Here is a 19,085-nt window from a genome sequence, read left to right as displayed (position 1 = left end):
GTCATCACAGGACGAGTGCCTTGCAGCAGCTCTGGTGCCAGGAGCTTGGCTGCTGCAAGTGGAGCACCCTGGCTTAAACAGAAGAGCTGGGACCAGGAATCGGAGCCACTGGTTTCCTTCTGCGCCCTGTGTAACTTTTCGTTATCCCAGTCCTTCTGCAGATATTTCTTGGGATAACATGTGGTGATCCTCCATCCTTAAAGCCTGCCCTTGTGTTCCCTGGTCCTTTTCCCAGCTCCACTACTGCCCAGGTTCCTACTTGTGCTCAATATTTGAGTGCAGAGAGGAAAGCAGGAAGGCTAAAGCAAGTTTCCCATGCTGCCCTTCCACCGGGTGGGTACCATGCCCCAGCCCTCATCCAGAAGCTCTACAAGGGCTCTGCTCAGGGCTGCTCCCTCCTTTCCTCCTTGGAGCTGCCAAGTCTTAGACTTCAGTTTCTCCTAGAACAGGAGAGAATAAAAGGCTCCTTGATTTCCAGAGCAGGGGAGAGAGGAGGGTGGAGGCAATTTATTTTTGCTGCTTTAAAAGCTAATCCATTTTCTATCCTGCTATCCTGAGAAGCTGTTGGCACAAAGCACACTGCCAGTTAAGTGTCCCAGCCAAAAATGACCCTCATGAGCCCTCTGTGGAAGAGATCTTGCTGCCTGGGGTGTTTGCAAAGGCTGGTGTTATTGGACTACTCTGGTTGCTCCTGGGTTCCCAAGGACTTGTTAAATATATATTACTTGAATGAAGCCAGGCTCCCAAGCCACTGTCTGGGCAGGGATTCTGTACTTGGTTAAATGCCCAGAGAGGCAGTAGTTATTTTTGCTAGTTTACAAGAATTCATTGTACAAATCTGAGACCTTAAATACAATATACAAATTGGCCTCTTAATCCTCTCTGACATGATGCCTGTGCTGGGAGTAGATACAATGAGTCCCTCCATATCAGAGCACAAGCTGATTTTCAGCTTGCTGCCTATTACCTGCTCCGTAACACTTTCATATGACCTTGGCCCACTGAACGGTGATGCTTCAGATGCTGGTTGTACTTCCCAAATTATGTTTCTTGTTCCCATCCCTAGCCACCATGTCCTTTATTGTTATTTTTCTCCCTTCCACAGGGTTTGTGGCTTCTCATGTCACTACTGCTAATCCCTTTTCCACAGTTGTCTTGAACATGACTAACGCTGCATGCAGTGCTCACCTGGCTTTGCTTTTCTCTCAAAGCACATGAAACTGATGCTTTCCATTGCCCTTCTCCACCTCTTCTAGAATGGCAGACTTGGATTTGCCCTGACTGCTGTCCTGCTGTGTGCATCGCAACCCCCAAATCTGGTGCTGCATAGGAGGAGCCCTCTGAATGATCTGCTTGGAGCCTGTGAGGGCTGCAGAAGGATTTGCTCCCCAAGGGAGCCTGTGGCTCACTCATGAGTTACTTACTGTGCCCAGCTTGCAGACACAGGCGGAGACAAGCTGCTGCTTCATCACCGCATGCTGCTGCAGCCAGCTGCACCCTTCTGTCTGTGCATGCTGCCTGAAAACTGCCTAGACTGAAATGTTCTTCCTCTATCCTTCACTAGTTAGGGTTCATAATCCTTTCATTGATGAAAAATGAATTTCCTTAATTTCCTTCATGCCTTTGGATAGTCAGTAGATTCTGGAAGCTGCAGGCAACAGCCACTCTAAATATCTGCTGGTATCTCCTGGGCCACTTGCAGGCAGTCTGCATGGCAAACAGGTGCACAGCCACAGCCAAACAGGTTAACTCTTCCCTTTGGTCTCTCAGCTACACTGATGTGGGGGTCCCCCACATTGGCAGCAGAAGTAGAGAGAGCAGTAGTTAGTTGTCAGATGTGTATATTTTTCTGTGTATTTTTAAATCAGTGCTGCTTGGCTTTGACTGATTGCAACAATCCAGTAGAACAAACCCGGAGTTCAGTTCCTGGAAGTAAACTTGAAGGTGAGCTGAACCCCAGGAGTGAGGATGCTTGGAACATCCCTGCCTTCACTGTCTGAGTGCCCCAGGGAGAACCCCACATCCCAAGGGGATTGCATGAGTCGCCTTTTCTACTTGGACTGCTGAATTGCTGCCTGGAGCTGACTCTCAGTAGCTGGCAGTGGTGAATGGAGATGGGGGTGGAAATGAAAGACAGGGCTTTCACCCAAGAGTTTGCCACTTAGCAGCAGTGAGTCAAATCCTTTCCCTGCCTCTCTCCAGGCAGGCACTGCTATTTGGCAGACCTGCTGCAATGAAGACTTTGAGTGATCCAAAACCAGTGCAAGCAGAAAAAGGTGACAGACAGCATGTGACAGGCTCCAGGGCAATCCAGTGGCCCTTTCTGTGCCACTCTCTAGCAGGCCTGCATGGGCAGTCAGCTTTCAGTGGTTTGGGGAGTATAGAGAGCCTAGAGCATCATGTGCTCGTGTGCACTGCTGCAGTGTGGACAGTTTTCCTCTAAAATCCTTGGTATTATTAAAGTGATGAGGAGGTGTCTTCCCTCTGCTGGGCTGGCTGTTGGCAGGCAGGCAGAGGGCTTGTCCCACCAAACCAGAGCTGCCCCGCTCTCTCCAGCTATCTGCTATTCCTTTGGTGCTGAGCATCTGCCTGGGCAGCCACTTGCTCATGATGAGCAAAGCCCAGTTGTAGGAGCAAGAAAGGATCCTTGTGGATTTCAGGCTGAAAGAGAAGCAGAGATGCTCAGAAAAGGAGAGAGAGGCAGCAAACCCAGCAATGCTACATGGAGCCATCTGCCTCCAGAGAGCCCCACACCAGCATCTCTATCATCATAGTTGCTGCTGGGGCAGATTTGCTGTCATTGCCCTGGTCATCAGAAGGGCTGTTCAGCCACTGTTCAGTCTGTGGCCCACTGTGCACCACAGACAGCAAGAGCCAGCAGCCATAAGGAGCTGGAAATGCTCCCTTAGGGCTAGCAGCACAGTGGAGTTTTGAAGGAGCAGGATTAGTGTTAGAAAAGCTGGTGGAGAGAGAGGATGATGCCTGCTGACCTTCAAGAGGCTGCTGAGAAACATGCAGGGTCCAAGTCTGCCTTGAAAAAGATATTTGGAGGCAGAGACAGTGTATGAAGAATTAAAACACATCCAGCCAAAGACTGAGGGGAAGAGAGAAAGAGGGAACAGAGATTGCAGCACCCAAAGCTAGCAGGACCTGGAGAAAGTTCTCCACTGGCATTTGAAGACACAAAGCAAGCACAGGAGGCAGGAGCTACAGGTGTGCTAGGGAAGGAGATTAAAAGCATGGGAGGGAGTGGGAAGGAAAGCTGGGAGGGGTTCTATGTGGGCAGCTGCTGCAGGCAGGGAGGGACCAGTGGGCAGAGAGGTCCTTGAGCTGTCAGGGTACAAGGAAACCAAGCCTGTCCCTATTCTTCCATTCAAAGACACCTGGACAGCAAGCTGGGACTGATAAATGCTGAGGGGGAACAAAGGCATACATTATGCCACGTATGGCCTCCAGAACCCCACTAGACAAACCTTGCATGGCCCAAGGGCCAGAACCCAGGGCAGGATTTGGTGTTGGATGCTGCTGTCCAGGGCTCAGGTGGGAGGTGAAACTCCAAAGGGTAGCCCAGGACAGCTTGCCAGGCAGTGAAATAAATCCAAGCAACAGGCGTTTCACATCGGTCAGGAGCGTGAACCTGGTGTGGCATTTCCAGGCCCTACCTTGCTATGTCCCTGCCTCCCCTGCCCAACCACAGGCCTTTCTGTGAGCCCTTGACTGTGGGGCAGGAGGGTCCCACTAAGGTGATGGAGTCCAGGGCAGCTGTGGTCTTGGCCAGCCCAGCTCAGCTGGGTAGATGCAGGCACTGCCAAACACTGCCCCTGCAGCCCCGTCTGTGCCTGCTGCCTGCATTGTGTATGCTGCCCACACATTGTGTGTGTGCCAGCCAGCCAGGGCCAGCAAAGGCAGCCCTAGTCACAGAAGCCCATTCCTGACTTATTTTGCCCTCCTACAAGGCAAGGGAGCCTAGGGTAGGAGATGTTGCAGTCTCCCTTCCCTCCAGCAGCCAGATAGCAGTCATGTAAGCTACTACACAAGCAGTGCCCACCTGTGTGTGAAGAAGCCTTTTGTCATAGTTACACCCAAATGAAAACTGCTGCATTGTGGGGTTTTCCCAAATGGCTGCAGGTAATTGCTGGGACTAATGGAGCTGCTGAACTGATGTCACAAGTCCCCAACAGCTCCCTCCAGTCCCTAGGGCTGCTTGCAGGATGATGCTTGATAAGCAATATTAGTCCTTTATTTTCCAGGAAGCTGCCTGGGAACACAGCATAGGCCAGGCTGGGAGGACAAGCTTTAGCTGCAGGTCTGTCCCTCCCTGTAGACCCTTATTTTGTGTGCCCCTACTCCACCCTGGAGCTCTGCCAGCCAGGGACCCTGCTTCCATGTCTCTTGTTCCACTTGTATCCACCCTGGGCACCCAAACACCAGTTGCGCCAGCTGCATCCCCACATTTGCTCCTTGCAATTTCATGTTTAAATCTGCCCTGACACTGGAAGTGTCACTGTGCCCTGATGTATCTTAGCAAAATATTCCTGAGTGGTGGCCTTGAAGCCCATTTTTTGGGGGGAAACAGCCCAGAAATGGGCTCCACTCAGAGAGCAGCAATAGAAGGGAGGAGGGTGGGAGGCTGGTTCTAGCTCTCTGGCTGGGCTTCTGCCAGCTGTGCTGCACAGAAGATGGGTGGGTCTGGGGCAGCTTCCCAAATTGGCAGGAAAAAAATAGCTGGGACACCTCAGCACTTTGCAGACCTCTTCCTTTCAAGCACCGAGATCCTCCCACCCGGCAGCATCACTGCGCTGTGTCCCCAGTAACTTCAGTGCAAAGCCTCTGACCTGCTGAGCCCTTGCAGGGGTGACAGCTGGCACTGGGCCCTCATCTGCTGGGTGCTGCAGGGGAGCTGCCCTGTGCTGCAGGGGAGCTGCCCCATGCTGCTGCCAAATCCCTGAGCTTTTTTTCACCCAGACCCTTCCACAGGGTCTGATGGCCAGGACGCCCTGTGCTGGGAAACTGTGGTTGGGCCAGCTTGGCTATGTCTTGGAGAATAGGCTGACTCCAGGGGAACTGTTCTGGTCCTGAGCAGCACAGACTATCCAGGTGCTGTCTTGAGCTGTATGGTTGCTTCATCACCACCTGGAGTCTTTCCTACACCACTTCTAGCAATTCAGCCCTTTGCTCTTCTACTGACACTGAAGCAAATTTGAGATGTGTACCCCACATCATTTTTCACCCCCCTGTTCTGGAGTGTTTTTTCTGCAGTGAGTCTTGTGGCATTGGCACAGCTCTCAAACTGTGAAGTATGGAGCTCACACTTTTCCTACATGTGTCAAACTGGAAGAAATTACACTTAAAATAGAAATATACAAGGATATGCCCTCACAGAAGCCACATCCCTGGCAGTGAGCAAGCTTGGGGGGCTCTGCCACCCCATCTCTAGCCCCAGCTGTGTCCACACTGTCCCACTGCTGTCCAGGCAGATGCAGGAGAGCACCTTCCACAAAACAAAACCACCTCTTCCCACAGCAGGCTTGTGCTGCTAAACTAAAGCATTAGCAGAGCAGACTTATTCCTTTTTTTTTTCTCTTTCCACTTTATAGTATATATTTTATCATTTAGTTATAGGCAGATCACTATTTACAGTACATGAGCGTAGAGATTCTACAGTCTTTTTGATGTAAACAAGTAACTCCACGGCAGGGGAGTCTGGAAAAAGAAGCCAGTTCTGAAGTATTTACACAATTTAAAATAGAACTTTTATACCCACCAGATAGATACAGGTAATACATTGAGCGATTTGGTTAAATTATTATCTATGAAACTATAGAATCTGACAATGTAAAAATACAAGAAAACGTTCTCTCGTTTTAGAAGGTAGACAGTTAAATCACACTAGAAATAAATCTCTCTTTTAAAAATAATAACAACAACAACAACAATAATAATAATAATAAAGGAAAGGCATAAGAATCCATGCCACCTTTTAAAGGTTAAAGTATATTACATAAATAAGGACACAATGGAACGGAACTGGGGGGAAAAAATTAAGTGAAATATAAAAAACCGCTACCGATTAAAAAAAAAAAAAACCCAAACCCAAACCAAACCAAAAAAGAAAACCCAAACCAACAGAGTAAAAACTTGATTCCTAATCACAGAGAGATCAATTCTGCTACTTTTACTTACTCTGCAGGTAGAAATTTGCAGAGCTAAGTAGTACTTACTCAGCTTGAAGAAGCGAGGCAGAATTGGCCCCTGATAATTATTAGCAGTGTCCTTTTACTTCAAAAACAGAAAAAAAAGAGACAGAATTTAGCTTTTTCTTTTTCATAAATAACAAAGCAGATGTGCCCCTTTTTAGGTGAAATTCTTACACCTTTCTCAAGAAATGCATCAGTTTAGTCTTTCTCATTCTTACATGCAAACACACACTCCCTCCCCAACTCAGTATTTACTGCAGCGTGGCTCTTGGCTTGGGGCTGTGGCTGTGGGCACTGCTGCTGCCACTGCCCCTGACCTCAGGGTGGGTGAGGGAAGAGGAATGAAACCCAAAGGCTGCATGTGGCTCTATTGCTTGAGATTGTTGGGGATGGGACAACGATGCTTAGACCAGAAAGGGTGTCAGGGCTCAGCTACAAACGATTTATCTCAGTATTCAGCATACCTCCAAAAAGGAAGAAAAAAATAAAAGAAGAAACAGGAAAAAAAAAAAAAAAGGAAAGAAACGGCAGGGTAAAGGAAAAAAAAGTGCTGGTCTGCAATTGCACCACTCCTTTGCATGGATCAGTGCTGAAATCAGACACTCAAGACTAACGTGGTGACTAAACTGCCACATCGCTAAAGATGAGCAGCCCAACCAGCTGTGCTGAGTAGGAGTCAGGATAAACTTTTTCTTTGGGGCAGCTTTGAACACAAATCCCAGGATTGTCCTCTGCATTCAGCCCAGACACTCAGAAATATTTGCTCCTTCCAGCAGAGCCCCAGCAACCTGCTGGACTCCAGCCAGAAACCCAGTACCCCACCCTGAACAATTTCCCCACAGTACCCACAGGCAACTACTGGGAGACATTCTATAGTTATAAATTTTTTAAAACATAAATCTCCTTTCTATTTAAATGCCTACCATAATCTACCCTTTTGCTCCTAGCTTCTCCTTGAAATAGTGCTCCCACCTGCCCTGCAGTCCTGGCTCTCATGGGCTGCAGCTTCCTGAGGCTGTCATGGTGCTGGGGTGCAAGGGTTCCCTTTTTGGGGTGCTCAGCTCTGAGCTGCATCTATAGCAGGGCACCTGCCATGGTGCCACAAGCTGAGTGGGATGTAAAGCTAATCCTCGAGGGGGATGCTCCCGGCTCCCCAGCCAGTCCTGCAAAGTGCTGGTGCCTCTGGCTTCTCTGTGCAGTGCCTGGGCATTGTTCTGCTCCTGCCCTGTTTCCCAGTTAGCATCCAAAACAGTCCCAGGCTGCTACGGGAGTGAGATCTCACCTGCTTCTTGTGCCTGAGCCTTCCTTCCTGCCCGTTTGCAGGCTTGAGCATGGTGAGCTCAAGAGACATTTATATTAACAAAAAACACACACACACAAAAAAAAAACAAAACCAAAACCAAACAAACAAAATAACTGGACACTTACTTTGCACCACAAAGCCTGTGGATTCTAAACCCCACAGACCTGCACTTCTTGAGCCGAACACCCTCCACTCTCAGCCACTCTTAAAAGTCAGGGGAAGCCCCTGGGGCTGGCAGCACACAGTCTCCAGGGCTGACAGCATGTGCCCTCTGCTTTTCCTGCTGCAGTTATGGGCTGGCAGCCACTGCTGTGCCTTGCACACATCTGTGCATAGTGCATAAATCCTGGAGAAATTTCTTGGGGAAGGAAGAAAAACAAATCATCCCAATTTAATGGAGGGGAAAAAAAAAAAAAAAAGTCCCCAAAGCAAAAATCCCAACCCAATCCCAGTTATAGGCTTCAGGCACCACAAAGACCACTTATTGCATCTCTTCCTACCCTATGGGTGCAGTACTGATGGGCTCTGTGCAGGATGAGCCCTCCCTTTCCCGCGCACTGATCTCCATATCCAGAAGCTGGGCATGGGCAGGGGCTGTGGGCCAACCCGGGACACCCAGCTGCAGGAAAACAACGTGAAATTTTGTATCTGGGTACACCAAAAGCAATGCTTGGGAAGTGACTGAGCGATGCCCCCTGCAGAGGGCTCCCCCAGCTCCAGAGCCCCCAGCTCTGTACTAACCCTTCCCCTCTGCCACGCTTGATGCATCCCCAGCAGGGCCCGGCTGCAGGGGCTTGGTGCCCCCGGCTGCGCAGGAGATGGAAGAATTCCACTTACTTTGCTTTTTTTTTTTTGTTTGTTTGTTGGGTTTTTTGGATTGATCGTTTTCTGAAAAACATCAGCACAGCACAGAACAGTACTACCCACCCTAAATGTGTCGCTATATACATTCTACATAAGCTCTATAGCAATCACATGTAAACATCATCGTTGTGAGGAAATACTAGGACAGAAAAAGGCAAAGCTACAATGAGGCAATTGCCAATAGCAGATACTCCGTCTCGGCCAGAGCGACTCGTGTGTGCTAAAGTGGGATGGGTAGTGGGGGGAGCTTGTGGCAGGAGCTATGCCAAAACTCACTGCCGAGACAGAAATGGCACAAGGACTGTTCCCTGACAGTAACTGTCACCAGTGGAAGGTGATGCCGCGGTGGTGTGCGGACCTCCCACTGCCAAGCTGGGTGTCAGAACCAGGGCTTCCCCGACAGCAGGGAGAATTAGCCAGGTAGCGGTGCTGGTATCGACACTTCTGGCACTCCTGCTCCCACCAGAGACCAGCTGCATGCACGGCCCCACGGTCAGGACCACCTCGGCAGGGCACAAGCTCTTGGCATCACATCTCGTGTAACTTCAGAGGCTTTGGTCATACTCCCTGCAAGGCGAAATAGTACCCAGGAAAATGAGAATCAAACCCCTACGTCATGCCAAGGGCAGACCTCAGGAGACTCTAATCTATCTATTGGCAGAGTTAAGGCTATAATATTCTATCTACATAGGATGGCTGAATCCCTAATGGTCTCTGGGTCAGAAAAATAAATGGAGATGATGGCAATGGCTTGAGTAGCAGTGAAATTCCTGCTCCCTCTGGAAGATGGAGCCTGGGGCCAGCTCATGATGGGGTTTGCTCCAGCCAGTGCTGGGCTCTATCCCCACCTCACCTTGCCTGGAGATGGAGGGCATGTTCACAAGCAATTTCATGGTGGTGCTGCTTGAGCATGCCTTAAATCCAAGGGCTCCGAGCCAGAGGCAGAGTGGGCACTGATGGGCATGAAGGAGAGATCTTAGGTGCCAACGGGGTGTTGGGGAATTGTATGGCTTATCAGGTACCGGGCAGGGCATGGGCAGGGTATTGGGTGGGGTGGGTGTTCGGTGTGGCTCTGTCACTCTGGATTTTGGGCTGGCTGCCAGGTGGGGATCGTGGATGGGTCTTCTTGCCCTGCTTGCTTTGCAGGGAGTGGAAGCAAGCAAGAAGCAATCCACTCTGCCCATCTGGTCTCCCAGCCACCAAGGGAGCCAGAGAGAAGCCAGCTCCCTCGCTTGGACCCAGAGTTGGCAGTCCCCCAGACTATGCCAGTAAGACCCACTGGACCAAGCCTGACCGGCTCCAGCCCCCTGGCCCTTCTCTCCTGGCTTCAAAGGCTGGAGCAGCACTGGCTGGCTGGCTCCCTGGGTAGTGCATCCTTCAACCACCCCTCTCCTGTAATCCTGCAAAGCCCCACGGCAAGAATGGCACAGCACTGGTGTTCCTCACTGCACGTTGGCTCCATTGCGCACCAGGACTCAGCTTGGCATTTGAGAGCCATGACCCAGGTGGGCTGAAGGCTGGGGCCACATGAGCAAGATGAATGGCTTTGAGAGCAAGTGGGCAACCCAGACAGCCCACTGAGCGCCCTGGTTTGCCAGTGGGAACGGGGGGGTGCCTCCACAGCCAATGGGTGGATGCCCACTCCGTGACTCTGCTCTGACCCCCCATTTGCTGAGTGGCAAGTGCCTCATTACAGTGCATAGTTAAAAATCAAGGAAGCGGTACAATAAATCTGAATTACAGTACATCTGAGCCATAAATACATTTTTTTAAGTATATACTTTTTTTTTCCTCTTCTTCTATTAAAAATTAGTTTATAATCCTGATTCTATTCACAATTAACAATTTCATCATCACACACTACAGACAAAAAAATGTTATGGTGAACACAGCTGCAACTCCACGGCAGGAGCAGGGGCAGGGCTGGGGGGGTGGGGAGGAAGAGGGCCCGGGGGGTGGCTCCTAGGCTCACCCTAAAACAACCAGTCAGAAGCAGGGGGAGGGGGGACACTAACGTGTGGCAGTGAGACATCAACACCATGGGGACTCACAGACAGAAGCAGCTTTGTTCAATGTAAACATCGATCGAAAGGACAGCAGTCTCTCTCTCTCTTTCTCTCGTGCCTGTGCTCTCGCTCCGCTCTTGCTTTCCACAGACTGGATAATTTCTTTGAAAACGTAAACATATTGGAAGTGCCTTGACTGAGGTATTGAGGTATTCCTCCAAGGTTAAGGCTGTTACCGATGCAGGCTTAGCTGGGCCTCCTGCAGCAAGCTGTCGAAATCCATCGCCTCGTACTTGCTTCTCACTGGAGCCGAGGAGGACTCCTCCGCGCTGCAGTCTGGGGGATAGCAGGGACACAAGGCAGCCAGGTCAGGGAGTGAGGAATGAGCAGAAAGGGAAACTGAGGCACAGCAAGGTCCTGCTTGCTGTCCTGCTACCCTCATGCTGCATCCCAGCATCACAAAGCCAGCCTGGACAAGACGGTAATGGCAAAAGGGAGCATGGACGGTGCTGTCTCCTCCCTCCATTGAAAAAGAGCTGTTGGGCAGAGGGGCTGTAGCAGTGCCCAGCTCAGAAGGTCATACACCACAGACACCCATTTCCAGGTGCACAAAACTGTGGGATGCAGCTGAATTCCACAGGGCTGTCCCACAGGATCCATGCCAGTCACGAGGAGGGGGTGCCTGCCTGTAGTGCTCTCCAGCCCTTCTTCAGAAGCTGAACAAACAGTGCCACCAAAAAGCCTGGGAAAGTCAAGCAAATGCCAGAAATAAGGCTGCCTAATTTATCAGCAGCTTAACCCTTTTGGGTGTGTCTTTTTCAGTGAGTCATGAGTAGCATGGCTGCATTTCACCTCTGCCTGTGGGCTCCCCATCTTATCCTTACCAGAACTTTAGGAATGGCTGCACAGTGAGGGGGTGACTGCTGGCCTTGCAGCAATCTGCAGGTGAGGAGCATGGAGAAGGGTTCTCCTGTGTCAGGGGAGGCAAGTCTGGGCCCCCTCCCACAGCAAACACAGCCATGTGTTAACATCATCATGGCAGGATGCTTCCTATCTTTGTGCCTAAAATGAGAGGCCTTGAGTTTATTTAGATGAAAAACTTGCACCCACATTTGCATTTGCGACCACAACCGAGGTCAGAGGGATTGCTGCGCTCAGTAGGTGAAATATTGGAAGGTGCTAGAAGACTAAACTGGGCACCTAGAGATAAATCAAGACTTAGGTCTTTATTTCCTGGGCCTCAGTCTCTCATGCATGAAGTGGTATATTAGCATCACTTCACTCCATGTGGAAGGTACAGAAATGAATGTGCAGTGTTCCTGAAACACCAAGAGCAGTGAGGGCTGAGTGAAGCCTGGATCACAGTTCTCTTGCAGGACTAGCATAAGGTTCCACTCCTGTCCTTCAGCTCAGGCTGCAAACCACCACTTGCGGATGGGATGGGGTCCAGAAAAGACTTTGGTTAATGTGGTCACTAAGTGAGGCAGGAGGTCTCGCAGAAGCCCACACAGCACAGAAAGAGTTAATGCGACTACAGCACATTTCAGTGCCGTCATTTTGGCTCAGAAGTGCTTGTGCAGTGTGGTGAATCTGTCCTGCAGAGCAGCAAACCACCCAGATCACCTCTTGGGCTAATGAGATGTTGCTGACTGCTTTCTCTAACGACAGGGAAGGGACATCTCTGCTGGAAGGCATCCAGCGCTGTGTAGAAACACAGCAGAGATAGGATGGGCTGTGGTCAGCTGAGACCCATCAGCCCTGGTTTGTGATGCTGTTTTGCAGCCAACACACTGCAGGTCCTCATGCCAGTTGCTTTCCTTTGCTCCCCCCAGGTTCCCAAGCCATCTGACTGAGCTAAGAGCAGCTACGTGAGCCATAGGAGAGCTGGTGGCCTTTTTCTGCAGGCTCTAATGACATTTAGGATCCTTGCATGACAAGGATTCAGCAATGCAGAGTTACAGCTCTGAGCTGATAATTGAAGTGCTTCGGAAAAAGCAGCTCCTGCTTTCTTACCCAGGTCAGTGTATCTGGTCCAGAAGAAGTGCCCGAGGCCACCAGAGCTGAGCTGGAAGGAAGGCTCATTCCTCTTCCTTAGCAAGGTGCCGTTCTTCAGAGATAAGGCGGCATGCTCTGAATACCGGTAGGTGATGAAGCCGTATTTATCTCCCCTGAGCAACCAGAGAAAGAATTAAAGATGTGATGGGCCCTGCAGCCCCTTTGATGTGGCTCTGCCCAGCACTGCACTCTCAGCACTCCATCCTGCCATCCCTACATCCCATTGTTCCTCTATCCTGCCATCCCACCCACCCACAGACCCTCTCCATGCCCTTGGACCTGGGGACACACTGCATCTCCTCACCCAAAGGACTGAGACCATAAGCTAGGCTGACCAAGGGGGTTGGCATGGGGCAGAGCATTTCACCTCACCAGCACAACCACGCTCGCACACACACAGCTGGATGCAGGAGTGACACTGCGCTGCCTGGCAGTGCTACTGCTGCCTGGGGAAAGGGGTTGTCTGCAGCCACTGGAGCCACAGACTGCAGCTCACTTCCCACCCACCTGTTAGTCCTAGACAGGACCTGACACTCCACGATTTCACCAAAGACCTCAAAGCGTTTCTTCAGTTCACTGGAGCTCATGCTGCTGGAGAGGTTTCTGACATACACCACCCGGCCTTCCCCCTGGCAAAGCAAGGGAAAGGTTTCAGGCTCTGGGACCTCGCACCTCCACACAGCTGAATGGGCTGGAAATGTAGCGCCACGGAGGAGCCCTTGCAAGCCAGCCCCAGGAATCAGGCTGCAGTGGGGCAATACTACTCCAGGCAGAGCCTGACACCTCCAGGGTCTGCTTATCTTGGCTCTAGCTAGCTCATGGGTGCCACCTCCAGGACACCACTGCTGCCGGGGCGGCCGTATCTGGGATGGAGCAGCCACTGCCCCTTCTTCTCTTCTAAATTTCTCCTGCGTCTTTTTCAGCTTCTCCTGGTGAAGATGCCAGAAAATATTCCCAAGAATAACCAGGGCAAAATTCTATTGCATTGCAGAAGAAAATGACAGAAGGGCAAGCATGAGTGTGCATGTGTGTGTGTACAACACTACAGAGGACCAAGTTATTTCCTCCCACACACAACCTCCCAATCCCACTCCCACCTATGAGCATATGCTGGGTTCCTGGTGCACAAGGCTGCCACTTCAGCAGGGCCACATCTGTAGCAGCTGATCAGCTTCAGGGATTCCCCAGCTCACCCCACTAAGTGCCAATGCCAGCAGTGCTGAAGCACCAGTGTAGGATGCTCTGGGCATTACTGAGCCAAGGACTCCATGTATTGCCAATTGCTGTTGGCTTCTGCTTCATGCTGGGTTTTTCACTCCCCTCTCCACCCCCATGTCCTTGTTTAACGCTGGCTTTGCACCAAGGGATGCTGAAGCCAGGGCTGATGGGCTCCACTACTGCTTATCTGGAGTGGGAGATGAACTCAGAGCTGAGGATTGCTTTGTCCCAGCATGAGGTCCCCGCTCACTTACGATGGCCTTTTCTCGTCTCTTCTCCAGCTGGCCCTGGTGCCTGCTCCTGCTCTGACACTGCTCACCATTCTCACACCTGGGAAGTGAGGAAGAAGATGTCAGCATGGGGGTGTAGCGGGAGGGATCTGGTGGAGGAAGGATCAAACACCAAAGAGAAGCCAAGGTACATAGCATCTGCAGCAGCAGGCAGGCCAAAAAGAGATGGGAGTCTGGAAACACTGGAAAGGACACTGGAAAGTCCTTTCTGATAGATGTCAGAGAGGATTCCCAGGTGTGGCTTCAGCCCCTGCCATGCCCCATGGTTTCCAGGGCCATGGCAAACCCTGTCTGCTCCTCCTGCTGCTTTCTCTGGCCATGCCCGATGTTTGCAGCAGTTGCTGATGTAGTACCAATTATTTGAATAGTTTTTTTTTCATTAATTATTGTCTTTATCACTTGGGCCCGCAGAGCAGAGGGAGTTGGGGCTGCCACGCACCAGAGCAAAAATGCAGGGGCAAGAACAGTCCCAAGAGCCCTCCCCACGGCCCTCCTGTACCTGAAGGTGCGTCTGCTCGCGGGTGATCGGGACCGGCAGCACGAAGACCCTGAGCTGGACCTGCTCCGGGAACAGTAATGTGAACTGGTCCTGGAAAGGATGTTTCTCCGCAGGCACAGCTTGGTATCGCCATGTTCTTCCTCCTCGTCCTCTTCCTCCTCCTCCTCCTCCACGAGGGAGCCACTCTCACTGCAGCTATCTTCAAAGACATTGTCATACTCGGGGGTCTTGCAGAAGGCCATGTCCTCATCATCAAGAGCACTGTCCAGAAAGCCAAAGTGCTTCGTTAAGCTGGCTCTGATCTCCTGGTCTCTCAGCTGCTTGACACCATTCTTCCACAGCATCTCGCCGCCTGCCTCCTTGCTGCTGAAGTCCAGTCCCTGGTAGTGGGCAGCCGGGATCCTCCTTTTGTGGTCCGACTCTACCTGGCCCGGGGGCTCCCACGATTTGAGCACCTTCCTCTGCAGCGTGGCCTCGGGCTTCAGCACCTGGCAGTAGTCATGGTCCCCAAAGGAGCAGGAGAAGGGCCGCTTGAGCACGCCCTGCTGCTCAGGGGGTGCGGGGTGCCCGGTGGCTCGGCTCAGGTGGGCGAAGAGCTCTGTCCTCTCCGGGTGCTTCCTGGGGGCTTTCTGGGAAGCTGCCAGATCCCCTGCACCCCTGGGGCTGTGGGCTGTCCCATCCTCCTTCCCCGGCTCCTGGGGGATGTCTGGCTTGTATAGGTCCTCCTCGGCCGGCTTATATGGTGGAGTGGTGGGTGGCGTGAGACCTGAACCCCCCCCCCCGGACAAAGGGCAGGAGTCAGCTCTGCCCCTGACATCCTGCCCCATCCCACCCTGGTGCCTGGGCTGCAACAGGCATTGCAAGGGAGGAGGCTGCTCGGTCCCACAACCTCATCCATCCATCAGCACTTGGGAAAAAGAAAGATGCCTGATCCCAGCAGGGACCAGAAGACTCTCCCTTCCCTCCTGGTTCATGCAGGGGCCCTCTGAACAGTGCCTCCACCCCAAACACATCCCCCTGAGCTGCTCGCAGTGCTGTGATGCAGAGGCAGCACATGGGAAGTGCACAGTAGGGGTGTGCCAGCAGATGAACACATCCCCTTGGCTGGACTTGGCTGGAGCTGGTGACTCCAGTCTGAATTTAGGGTAAATTTACCCCCTCCCTGAAAGGATTTTTGCAAAATTAAGAAATTAAAACACTGTCCTACCTGCTGTCCCACACAGCTCCACAGTCAGCATTGGCTCAAAGTTTCTTTTCCCAAAGGTTGGGTCACTGAAGAAGAGCAGAAAATAAGGAGAAAGTGTTCAGGTGAACCACAGTTCCAGAAACCAGAAGCTGAGATAACACTGCCTGCAAGAGAGCCCTCCCACTGTGACTAGTGCCTGCAGAGTAACCGAGGGGTGAAAGGTGAGCAAGGCAAGCAGCGTGCCTTCCCTGTCCCAGCCAGAGCCCTGGGGCACATTTCCCCTGGCACAGAGAAATGCTCTCTGAGCTCCTCGCACCTGAGTGATGGCTGTGGCTTCCCACAGCCTCGCACTCAGCTGCTCAGCTCAGTCTGCTCTGCAAAAGCAGCTTCTCTCACTCACTGCTGCTGTTTGCCCAGCCAGACAAACTCAGGCAGCTTTTCAGCCCCAGTGCTATTCTTCTAGCCCCATGCCCACTTACGTTTGTGCCAAGGACAGCGTGAGACACCGAGGTGTTTCTGAAAGGCAGGGAGAGAAACAGCGTTATCAGCAGAGCTGTGCCACCTCCCATGCCCATGATGCTCACAGCAGGAGCCAGGGACCCTCAGCCCACCCTGGCCTGGCCAGAGGCAGAGGACCATGGGCTTTGCCTGCCTGCAAGAAGGGAGCATTTGGGGAGGGCTCTAATACTGCCAGGGTTGAGCCATTTGAGCTCACAAAGAGTTTGTGGATAGCTGCGATTCGGGTTCAGTGCAGCTGAATCCCAGTGCCCAGGCACAAGGTTAGCCCACAGGGAAAAGGGATCTGGAGCAATGGGGCAGCCTGGTCCCTTCTGGGTTAGCACTACACTAACTCCTTCATCTTGTTATAAGGATGGGGAAAATGAGGCAGAAGGCTCCCATGGATTGGAAGAGTACCTCAAAACCAGAACAAGCCCCCAGTTCCCCATGCATGGGACTCCCCCAGGCAGCCAGCACATAGGTCAGGACTTGGCTGTGCTTGGGGCCGCTCTCAGCTTCACTGCCAGCTGAATGCCAAACACCTGGCCAGCAGTAGAAATGGCCCAGGCAGTGTGGGCACACCCAGCAGGGGTGACCAGAGTGATAACCCCTGACTCCCTCACCTGCTTGCTCCAGGAGGGCACAGCGCCGGCTCTCAGTCCCATCACCCACCTCACCATGCCCCGGGGAGCACAGGGAGAGTGGCTGGAGCTCCGCTGGTGGTGCTGTGCCCCCCACCTCCACTTCAGCTGCAGGCTCTTCAGCAGAGAAGCCCTCCAGCGCTGGGCACAGTGTGGGTTGCCTGTACATTAGAGCATTCTGGGGGCTGCGGCTGTCCCCTGTCTCCCTGGGGCTGGAGGGGTCAGGAGATGGCTCATCAAGGAAGGAAAGCCAGTGGCCAAGCTCAGGGTTGAGTCTCTTGGATCGACGGACAGCATAAATGGTGCTCTCCTGCTTGCGGGCCACCTTCCCGGCAGCGACCCCCAGGACACTCACACACTTCCCAGCATCGTGCTCAAGTCCACTCGGCTCCCGCAGTGCCTCTGCCTCGGGCCTGGGGCTCTGCTGTGGCTCACCCTTCTCTGGTGCTGTTTTGGCTCTGGATGTGCAGGTCCCAGTGGCATCCTCCCCATCGTGGGGTGGTGACACAGGGGAGTGGGAGCCAGGTGGCTGGGTCAGGGCAGCATATACAGGCTTGCCCAGGCGGTATGGCTTGCTCACATCACACAGCAGGTCCCGCGCCAGCAGTTCCTTCAGGATAGAAAAGGATGCTCCGGGCTTCTTGCAGGCCCCAGACACTTGCCAGGTGCAGCCTGGTGGGCTCTGGGCACTGACAGGGGTGCCTGGCTTTGCAGGGCAGTCCGGTTTTGCTCTCTTGAAGGGGCTGCTGCAAGGCTGGGACTTGGCATCAGCCGTGTCACGGAGAGGCATCTTTCGCGCTGGCAGGCAATAGGTGTGCATATAGCGGATGAGTTCCACCACCGAGTGCATCTCCCCCTCACAGTACTGGCTTCTGGGGCCATCATCTGCCAAGGAGGAGGGGGTCACTGAGTCACCAGAACTCAGTGAGTCCTCACTGGAGTCACTGTCATCCTCGTGATGAATGCAGTCACCTGGGGAAGGGTGGTGGTGGTGGCACTCCTCAGGGGCTCCAGGGCCTTTGGTCTGGGAGCAAGGAGTGGTGGAGGTCAGGTGCCGGTGCAGCTCGGTGCAGCTGCGGCTCTGCGTCTGTGGGACACTCACCTTTCTGTCCCGGGGACCCTCCACCTTCAGAGATATAAGAGGAGAAAGTCAGCCTTGAGCCCACAGCCATGACCTGACACAAGTACCAGGCACAGAGTGAGAAGCTTCCTGGCTGACAGAGCCACCCCACATCCTTGAACCCCCAGGTTCTAGCCCACCAGCATCCCAACCTTCCTGGGGGTCAGCCCCACACCGCAGGGGCTTTCCACTGGGCATGGGGGTGCCAGCAGCTCAACAGCCCCAAGCACCGTCCTTCCAACAGCTGGCATGCAATGATAGTCCTTCTCCCCAGGAGGGATTTGCTGCTCTTCCCAGACAATCTAATTTGCCAGGCCTAATGCACCGCACAATTACCATTAGCCAAGTAGAAATGTCTTTGATGGCAACTTCTGCTGGGTTTCAGGAGATTAGCTTAAGTGATGGGGTCGGCTCTGCAGCACGGCATGCAGCTCTCCCCAGCCAATAGCACCCAGCTTGGGCTGAGAGTCAGCATGGAGTGGGTCGAGGGGTGACCACGGAGCACACAGGGCTTTCAAAAACAGCTGGGAAAGGCCTGACCCCACTGGGTCCAAATGAGATTGAAACATTTCTCAGCTCAGCTTGAAGCCCATAGGTTTTGCTGAGCCCATACTGCAACCCCCATGCAGACAAGGATAGGAACGCCAGCGACTCGCCTGTCCCCAGCCCCTGGCCCTGCTCAGAGCCTGCCCACACTCCCTGATGCCGTCCTTTGGTGACCTCCTTTAGGATGGCTCCTGAGAGGTGGGTGCTGGATGGACTCGAGCTCTGCCTGCTGACAAGTACCTTTGTGCAGGGCCGTGCGGGTCGGGACTTAGGGGTCCCTGGGTGCCGGGCGCTCCCATCCCGCTGAGCCTCACAGCTCGGAGGCACATGTGATGGAGAGAGGAGCAACTTCTTCAGCTGCAAAAAGAAGTGGTAAGAAAAGGAGTCGGCATCACAGTGAGGGCAAGAGAAAGTGCCGGCAGGGCCAAAGCCCTGTGGCTTGCACCTGCACTGGGCACATCCACTGCTCAGCATCAGACCCAAAAATGGGGGGCAGGGGAAATATAAAAAGGCAGGAAGGCATTTCCCACTTCCCCTTGGCTGCAGGGACAGGCACCCAGTGGCACATGGCCCTGGATGGGCAAGGGCTGTCTCAACAGCGTTCATCCACATCCACAGGGACCCCCAAACAGGTCAGGGCAGTGGGGACAGGAGGGAATTTA

At 52.8% G+C, this 19,085-nt stretch overlaps 1 protein-coding gene across 1 annotated transcript in view; it reads right to left on the bottom strand.

The window, feature by feature from the left end:
- Window positions 1–10,602: 10,602 nt before the first annotated feature.
- Window positions 10,603–19,085, bottom strand: part of PPARGC1B (PPARG coactivator 1 beta) — a 47,447-nt gene continuing 38,964 nt past the window's right edge. The window contains exons 4-12 of the mRNA XM_054389216.1: window positions 18,664–18,780; window positions 16,740–17,883; window positions 16,098–16,134; window positions 15,640–15,704; window positions 14,433–15,198; window positions 13,898–13,973; window positions 12,933–13,054; window positions 12,384–12,538; window positions 10,603–10,706 (exon numbers count right to left, since the gene is read on the bottom strand). Of these exons, the coding sequence (XP_054245191.1) occupies window positions 10,603–10,706; window positions 12,384–12,538; window positions 12,933–13,054; window positions 13,898–13,973; window positions 14,433–15,198; window positions 15,640–15,704; window positions 16,098–16,134; window positions 16,740–17,883; window positions 18,664–18,780 (2,586 nt within the window). The remainder of the gene's footprint in view (window positions 10,707–12,383; window positions 12,539–12,932; window positions 13,055–13,897; window positions 13,974–14,432; window positions 15,199–15,639; window positions 15,705–16,097; window positions 16,135–16,739; window positions 17,884–18,663; window positions 18,781–19,085) is intronic.

The sequence above is a fragment of the Indicator indicator genome, chromosome 18 (genome assembly GCF_027791375.1).
Source record: "Indicator indicator isolate 239-I01 chromosome 18, UM_Iind_1.1, whole genome shotgun sequence".
Classification (NCBI taxonomy): Eukaryota; Metazoa; Chordata; class Aves; order Piciformes; family Indicatoridae; genus Indicator; species Indicator indicator.
This window is presented reverse-complemented; position numbering and strand designations above follow the sequence as displayed.